A 9,178-nucleotide genomic window follows, 5' to 3' on the forward strand; every position below is an offset into this window, starting at 1 on the left:
CCCTCCTGACGTGGAATTGTCGACGTCTTCTTGTGACACTTGTCTCTGCCCGTCATCTTCCTGTTTTTGCGTCCTTGAACAGCCAACTGTGCTCTGCCGGCCCCTTCTGAATAATCTACAGTTGCATTTGTGAAGATTATTGCCAGTATACAGCTCAGGATGTTGTATGGTTTGTGAGATTGTGACCACCAAAACATGGAACAGCCGCTCCACAATTGTGCCCAGGAATTTGCGGCGTGATCTCCCAAACTCCTTGCTGCCTCTCCGAGTGGTGGTTTGACGTACACTCCCTGCAATGATGCTTCTAGTTTGAGGTTTTCCTCTTGACTTAAACACTGCTGTCCTACCAAAATGGCAGGCGTTGATGCTTTACGTCCTCCGAGGGCCCCACCTGACCAGGAACGGATGCAGACTGAGGCCTTAGAAGAGCATACAGAACTCTGGTGGTCTAGACAGCCAGTTAAATCAATCCTGTGCTACTGCTTGGCTGTCCTCCTTATACTGGCATGTGGCATCGGTGGCATCGTCCTGTTATCCACCACCACCAGCCCATCCGGAGAATGGAGGCTTGCCGTGGGGGCAACCTTGTGCATCCTCTCTCTTTTTGTTTTGCTGAAGCAACTTCTGAGCTCTGCGGTCCAGGACATGCAGTGTGTAACCAGAAGAAATCACATTGACATGCTTAGGAGCGGCGGTCTATCGGACATCATCGTGTTCTTTGTAAGTGCCATCATCATCCTCGTGTGCGGTGTGGTCCTTCTCGTGCTTTCCGTTACTGGAGAAACTCCGGGATTCCCTCCCGTTCTGGTCACCATGCACACAGTAGGGGTCTCCCTCGTGGTCATGGGGGCCATCATCTTTGTTGCTGTTTTGACATTTTCGCTTGCGGTTCTGTGTAGGTCTTATGTTCCCAGCCGCTTCCATCCCTGGAACATGAGTGTCTTCTCCATCTCCGGGCAGATGAATCAGCGGCAGAACACGGCCTCAAGTTTGGCCAACCTCATCTAAGCCATCGTTAACTTTACCAGAGGGGAATTCATCTTTATGTGTCTTCATGACGTCTGTGGATCTGAGCCAACTTGACACAATGGTGCTTTTTTCAGGAGAGCTGGATGTAGACTTCAATCTCGAATATGATCTCATTTTCGGTCATTTAGTTGAAATCAATTAAAGATCAATATGGTAAATGCCAAACTCAACGTTGGAGGAGTGAACCTCTATGAGAAACGGCAGGGTGATCAATCCTGGTCACAGATAGGCGCATGGTTCGTAAAATGTATAGCCAACACATTTTGGGGCAATATCAATGTCCCCTTCATCAGGGCTGATTGTCTGCAACCTGCAGTATGTTCCCGAGGTTTGATTAAAAGAGAACTATGAGGTAACCTTTTTATCCCATAGTTGTCTTTAGGGTCATGGAAGGACATATACTAACGTCCTCCCGTGACCCACAGCTCAGTATATAGCGGGCTCTAGCTCGCTATATACTGAGAGCGCCACAGCCGGGACGGATCCTGACAGGACCCAACCAGCCGGCTGATTGACAGCGGGATCTGCCAATCTAGAGCCGTGCCCGCCCTCTCCCCTGTCTGTCCCCCCAGTCACCGTTGGAGGATCGGAGAGGGGAGGAGGAATCCCTGAGGGGATAGATTGAGAAGTGAGCGAGCGACGGTATGTGTTCACTTCCCGATCTATAGAGTCGACCTGTGCCAGTTTGTCAGGGTACCATGCACAGGCGTCCTCACACCACATGCAGGTACCCACGCAGGATGACCAAATTAATATGCCCACACAGGATAGGGTTCTATGCACACAGTTTATTTGGTACACATCAACAAAACTACAAACCCCCTCAACCCCCCACAGGTTTAGCAGTGAAGTAACAACCCACCGTTGGGACAAACACACACCTACAGCCAGGGGGGAATAGCAACAAGGAGGGGTAACAGGCCTGCAGATATACGGCAGGCCTCAGGATACAAGGAGAGTGGTCAGGTACAAGCCGGGTCGTTAACAGGAGGGCAGCGCGGTACAGGAACAGGATTCAAGGAGAGTGGTCAGGTACAAGCCAGGTCGTTAACAGGAGGGCAGCGCGGTACAGGAACAGGATTCAAGGAGAGTGGTCGGGTAACAAGCTGGGTCGGTGACAGGGTTGCAGATAGGGTTGCCACCTTTTCTTCCAGCGAAACCCGAACACTCTTAGCGACGCACGGGAATTTTTTGGAGAGAATGAGCTGCGGCTTATTCATATGTAAACCGCTCCGCCCATTCATATGCAAATATCACAGTTGAGACTATTTTCATTGGGGGGCCAGTAGCCCCTATCTTAATTTTGGTTGCCCCTGTCTGCCTGACATCTTGTGCCCGGGTTTCAGCTGCCATGAAACCCGGACACAGCATTCAAAACCCGGACTGTCCGGGTGAATCCTGGACAGGTGGCAACCCTAGTTGCAGATAGGAAGCAGGGTTCAGGTAGCAGGGTTCAGGTAGCAGGGTTCAGGTTCCAAGGCACAGGACATGGGAATCAGTCAGGTGCAGGCGATGCAATACTGAGCCAGCTTCCTTACTGCAGTTAGGGCCTAAATACCCTCCCAGGAAGCACCAGGTGATGGGATGATCAGTCACAGCTGGGGCACACCCGCAGGTGAGTACTGGAGCTGCAGGTTCCTTACAGTTCCTGGCTGCTAGAGACACCCGCAGGCGAGCACAGGAACTGCAGGACCTGGCTCCAGCGCCACCTGGGGGTGCTCTGGATCCTGACACAGTTTCATTGTCACACGTCGGCTCCAACTATGAGGATGGGTGTAAATCACTCACCTCATAGTTCTCCTTTAAGTAATTTAAATCCCATCTTATGTAACCCGCAACATTGACAAATGAACTTTCTTCTTATACTGTATAAGATTGGCTTTCAATTACATACTCTCACCTTAGGAACGCAGGTTCCAGACATAGAGCCCTGATGAAGGTGGCACTGTGTATTTGCCCCGAGACGTGTTTGCGCTACACCACTGTGAAGTATAAATCTATCTGAAATCAAAGCTGATCCACCTGCCTTATGTCATTTGAGGTTCGCTCCTCCGCCGTGAAGTCTAGCACTGGCTCTATATGTTTTTAATTCATACCTCTTACTCATCACATGGTTTATAGACCGTCGGCTACCTGGTTCCTTCCCAGTACATGACGCACCTAATTATATCTTCACCTCTAATTATTTAATTGAACTGGACATGATGACTTCCTTGAAGTTTGAATTTAAAGGGCCACTAACATTAAAGCAGAAAGTTAGTTTATGTGAAAGAACGAATCATAAGATTCATGAACGGGTATGTAAATGTCTCCATCGCCGCGCAGTATTGCAGGTGTTTGTCATTTGCAGAACCTCCCCATGCAGCCAATTTTCGATGTAAGATACCATTTTGGGAAAAATTGACAGCTGGCACCATGTACAGTATTAATATGTGAATGTTATAGAAACCTCTTTTAAATACATCCGCTTATGGTTGGTGGCCCTTTAAATCACTGATTCTATGCAGATAGCTCTGGGTGTATCGTAAACCTTCAAATTCCAGTGTTGAGCATTCCGCCGCCCCAGTAATCAGACATTATATTTGTGGTCTAAGTGTTGAAACATTTCTTAAAGACAACCTCCCCCCAAAATTGATTTGTCATTTTTTATATGGGCAGTGATTGGTTGGATTGTTGGATCTAGTTATAGCTTTCTCATTCCCCTGGTGAGACATTCACACAGTAGCTTGTGTCTCTGCTGCAGTACACAAGGCCACCCTATCATAGCCGGACATCAACATTGGTCAGGAGGGAGGCGAGATTGACAGACGTAATGTCCCCGGACTCCCCTCCTATCCCCCTTTGTATTACCCCTTACCCCTGATAATGTCCCCGGACTCCCCTCCTATCCCCTTTATATTACCCCTTACCCCTGATAATGTCCCCGGACTCCCCTCCTATCCCCTTTATATTACCCCTTACCCCTGATAATGTCCCCGGACTCCCCTCCTATCCCCTTTATATTACCCCTTACCCCTGATAATGTCCCCGGACTCCCCTCCTATCCCCTTTATATTACCCCTTACCCCTGATAATGTCCCCGGACTCCCCTCCTATCCCCTTTATATTACCCCTTACCCCTGATAATGTCCCCGGACTCCCCTCCTATCCCCTTTATATTACCCCTTACCCCTGATAATGTCCCCGGACTCCCCTCCTATCCCCTTTATATTACCCCTTACCCCTGATAATGTCCCCGGACTCCCCTCCTATCCCCTTTATATTACCCCTTACCCCTGATAATGTCCCCGGACTCCCCTCCTATCCCCTTTATATTACCCCTTACCCCTGATAATGTCCCCGGACTCCCCTCCTATCCCCTTTATATTACCCCTTACCCCTGATAATGTCCCCGGACTCCCCTCCTATCCCCTTTATATTACCCCTTACCCCTGATAATGTCCCCGGACTCCCCTCCTATCCCCTTTATATTACCCCTTACCCCTGATAATGTCCCCGGACTCCCCTCCTATCCCCTTTATATTACCCCTTACCCCTGATAATGTCCCCGGACTCCCCTCCTATCCCCTTTATATTATCCCTTACCCCTGATAATGTCCCCGGACTCTCCTCCTATCCCCTTCATATTATCCCTTACTCCTGATAATGTCCCCGGACTCCCCTCCTATCCCCCTAAGCAATGTTAAAATGTATTTGGTTCTGCCAAGCGAGGGAGACGGAGCGAGAGAGGAGAGAGATTTAATAGTAAGCACATTGAATCACCTACCTCCAGGGAAACATACAAATACCGTGTCCTGAATATGGTCACATTGATCCCGAGGCAATAATGTGAGACGGGGGCAGATCTCAATGACATGCAGAATGTATAGAACAGAGCCGCATTCTCCGTGTCCATGTACACATACTGGTGAGCTTAGGCTCACTCCTGCACTGCACTTTGTATCGAGCCATCCTAGGCTCTGAGAATTTTTCTTAAATTATAGGAAGAAAAGCAATAAACGAAGCGAATAAAGTTTATCTGCCATTTTAAATTGTAACCAAACATCCTGGTGTACATGGGGGTTCCGGGTTCACTGCCAATGCCCTACATAACCGGTGCAGCGCCAATGTTCCTGAATTCTTTTTTCCATGACATTGGTTCACGTACAGGGCAGACATTTTCCCCCCGACACAGCCATTCAATCCGCCAGCAGCCGTGTAAAATGTAAGTATCAATTTTGGGAGGAAGTTTGCCTTCGAATGTAAAAAATAAATAAAATAAAACCCGTATGTCACTTTTATGACGCATGCGAGATGCTAATATTTTTAATATGAAGACGTGGTACAAAATATATTTTTACATTGCGAATGAACGATGATTATTTAATGAAAAGCGAATATATATTAGAAACTTCAGAATGACATTTTAATAAAGACAGATTTGGTGATTTCACCCGGTTTGATGGCTTCATTTGTATTGCGCTGTACAGACACTTTGGGGGTGATTTACTAACCTAAACGCACGCACCAGGTGCGTGTGCATTTTTACACAGCAACCAAACACGAGCAACGTGTCACATTTTCACGCCGTTATGGCGAGTTTTTATGTATTTACGTACGTGCGCGGCATGTAGCATGCGCCATAGGCTACACGCCGCTCTAATAGCGGCATGCAAGTCTCTAAAAGCATATTTCCACTAATGCCATATATGGAAAAATCTTGCACATGATGCATGTATAATGCTGCTTCACAGTTTAGACAAAAATGGTTAGCTCATGCATTTACATTCCTGCATTCATCAACGCAGGCAACACAACGTAGAGCTAATTTACACAACATCACCTTGCAATTCATGCACAACACACCTGCTGGGTGTGTACACACTACAAAGGTGTCTAGATTCCACCCATAGATCATGCTGGGAGGGAACACACTACAGAGGTGTATACTTGTTCGTGGCGTGTTTATAAGGTTAGTAAATCAACCCCTATGTGTCATTTTAAGGAAGGAAGTCCGGTACTGAGAATTGTAAGACATATCAAATCATTTGCATTATTTCAGTCCAAGTCCTTTTGTTTAAAACTGGGACGTATCAGAACCTCTATCAGGTCTTTATAGCTGAATTGCTGTGGCGACGGGAACAGAGTTTTGCTACAAAGAAAATCCTTTTGAAATCAAGCGTCACGGACAGTTTCTCCCACAGGTCTGAAACAGGGGCGTAACTAGAAATCACAGGGCCCCATAGCAAAATTTTGTATGGGGCCCTGTGATTTCTAGTTATACCCCTTGCAAACACCTTTTTATCATTGGCTTGTTTCTTACCAGAACGATGATATACAGTAAACTGACACTGTACTATTGTAATTCCTGTACTATTATCTTTTTATTATTATTATTACTGCTGATTCACATCTTTATTTTTATCCTTTTATTTTTTACATTTGCACTTTATTTTACCATAAGTAGGGATTTATTTCTGCTCCCATTCCATCGTCTTGTCTTGTCTTATCTTATCGTAGTTTATGTTTTGTTGGCGATTGTCTGCATGCCAATTAATGCGCACTGGCTCCGTGTTGACAGCGTCAAGCACCTGCATGCGACGGCCCTTTTGAGCCATGCTACATGCGCAAGTATGCAAGCGGAGGAACATCTTATCAATCCAGAAAAAGCAATAAAAACCTGATAGAGGATAAAACACTTCCCCTTTCTGCCTAAAAGAAAGGTTCTGACTGGAGTTGGGCTTTAAAAACATAATGCAATGCAGGCAAAGGGGAGTATAAAATACAAGGAGAGAATATTTGCTAATGATATTATGTACAATTATTGAACCAAGGGGGAAAAAAAGGGGAGGGTGGTGTGAACATAGTCAAACCAGTTTTGCAATCTTAAGGTGCTGTCCTCCTCACAAATGTTAGTACTATGGAGGAAAGACAGGGGACCTGCAAAGGAGACTTTGCAAACTGATGAGTTCATCTCTCTGTCTCTCTGCTCTTTTCTTCTATCAGAGTGGTTCTTGTCAGCACATGAGCACTGCAGCTCACCTGACTGTCTCCTTCCCTGCCCCCGGCCCTCCTATATCTGACTGGAATATATCTTCAATGGAGTGTACTTCATAAAGAAAAAAAAAAACACAAGCACAGAACAGTAATGAGAAAAGTTTTAAAGCTGAAGTGGTCTGCTATGAGTTCGCCCCAAACCCATGCTCTTCACAGTTCGCCAAATGGACACAGAGCCATCGGTTGCTAAGTTACCGACAGCCCCACATCATCATTGGTTGTTATGGTGCCCCCGTCTGCATCCTAGCAACCAATGACATTGTGCGGGCCAGTTGCTGGTGTCCTTGCAACTAATGGTCGTTGTGCTGCTCATACAACATTGGCTGCTAGGACACAGACGTTCTAGAGTTCAGTTCACTTGTTGAACTGGGGTTTCTGGCTGGGTTTGGCGAACGTCCAACCCAAGCCAATGCGCTTATCGCTAGTTCTAAGCGTTCCTTACGGAAAAAAGTTTTGGCTTTCGATAAACTTTAAATATTCACCAGACATCTTGATAAACTTGATTTTTACACAATGTATCATTCCATATTCTATAATTACATATAATATCCTTCCATATCCTATCATTCCATAGTCCATCATTCCATATTCCATCATTCCATATTCTATCATTCCATATTCTATCATTCCATCATTCCATATCCTATCATTCCATATTCCATCATTCCATAATCCATCATTCCATAGTCTATCATTCCATATTCTATCATTCCATAATCCATCATTCCATATTCTATCATTACATTTAATACCATTCTGTATTCCATCATTCCATATTCCATCATTCCGTATTCTATCATTCCATAATCCATCATTCCATCATTCCATATTCCATCATTCCGTATTCTATCATTCCATATTCCATCATTCCATATTCTATCCTTCCATAAGATTCAATCTTTCCCTCTATAAGTGCATATTTAGGGGGAGTGATCCGCCCCCTTCGGATTGACCATTGTTGGGATTTTGTAGGATTTTGGGGACTGGGTGACTTTCTCTTCCTCTCCACCCAGTGTGCGGATCTATTTATCATCGTGCGGAATGTTTGCGGCTCTTGTGAATTATCTTTGTGGCCGCCAGCGTATGTTTCGGTGATAACCAATATAATGATAAATAACGCTGGAGGAATATCCATGGAATATATAACTGACAAATCGTAAAACAAAGTTGCTTCCCGTTTAGCGCGATTTGGCCGCAGTGACGCCAGCCGCGCCTGTAATTACTGCCATATCTCAGTGACACAGACTTGGTGATGAATTTGTTGTTCTCGTCGCCTTACCTGCACTTAATTAGCCGCAGAACCTGTGTACGGCCCTGAACACACAGACCGTGTTTGAATTTGGCCTGTAAATGCTTTGTTGACTCTGAAGTGCAGACAAACACGCAGAGGAAATACAGATATGGGAGCTGCCTCACCGGCCAAAAGACTTCTGTATTTCTGTCCGACCAGCCCTGAGATTTACACAGCCCCGTAGGCTGGTGACCACATTATTACCAACTACAGTTAAGCAATACAGCTTGGCCATCCCCCTGCCCCCCCAGCCTGTGATTGGACAGTGAAGGATCTGCTGAAGAATGATGAGATCATTGTTCCGCTCCCTCATTCTTTGGCATGTTCCTGGTCATTGCACTCGGCAAAGCCTGGTTGGATCCTAGAGCTGGTCTCTCCCTCTGTCAGTCTGAGCTCTACTGTACATGGACATCAATTCAGCCCCTACTAGACAAAGTGAAACATTGAAAGCGGCAGTTTAATATGCTTATGTTTTGCCTTCCCTGGTTCCCCCCCCCTTCCCCCCCAATCAAGATGGTAATGAGATTTTAAAATAAAACCTTTCCATTTTCATTACATGTCTTATTGTAGATCTAGTGATGTCATCATCGGGTTTCTTTGCTTCTCTATGCAATGCAGGCAGATCATGGCTGGGGGGAGGGGCCGGCAGGGTGCTGTATATAGCTTCCTGAAACCATCACGGCACCCTGCCCCAGTGCTCTTCTCAGGAGCCCTCAGCCCTGATGCAAGCAGTTGGCTGGCTCTTGGTGCAGCCCAGATGCAAGCTGATGGGTGGAGGTCAGTCTGGTGGAGTTGCCACTCCTGGGCAGGCTGTATTTGCAT

At 46.2% G+C, this 9,178-nt stretch overlaps 1 protein-coding gene across 1 annotated transcript; it reads left to right on the plus strand.

The window, feature by feature from the left end:
- The first annotated feature begins 271 nt into the window (after window positions 1–271).
- Window positions 272–1,228, plus strand: TMEM125 (transmembrane protein 125). The gene has a single exon (XM_018566608.1). The coding sequence runs from the start codon at window positions 352–354 to the stop codon at window positions 1,006–1,008; it is 657 nt and encodes a 218-aa protein (XP_018422110.1). The 5' UTR covers window positions 272–351; the 3' UTR covers window positions 1,009–1,228.
- The last annotated feature ends 7,950 nt before the right edge of the window (window positions 1,229–9,178 follow it).

Source organism: Nanorana parkeri, unplaced genomic scaffold (genome assembly GCF_000935625.1).
Source record: "Nanorana parkeri isolate BGI_ZX_2015 unplaced genomic scaffold, ASM93562v1 scaffold962, whole genome shotgun sequence".
NCBI classification, from domain to species: Eukaryota; Metazoa; Chordata; class Amphibia; order Anura; family Dicroglossidae; genus Nanorana; species Nanorana parkeri.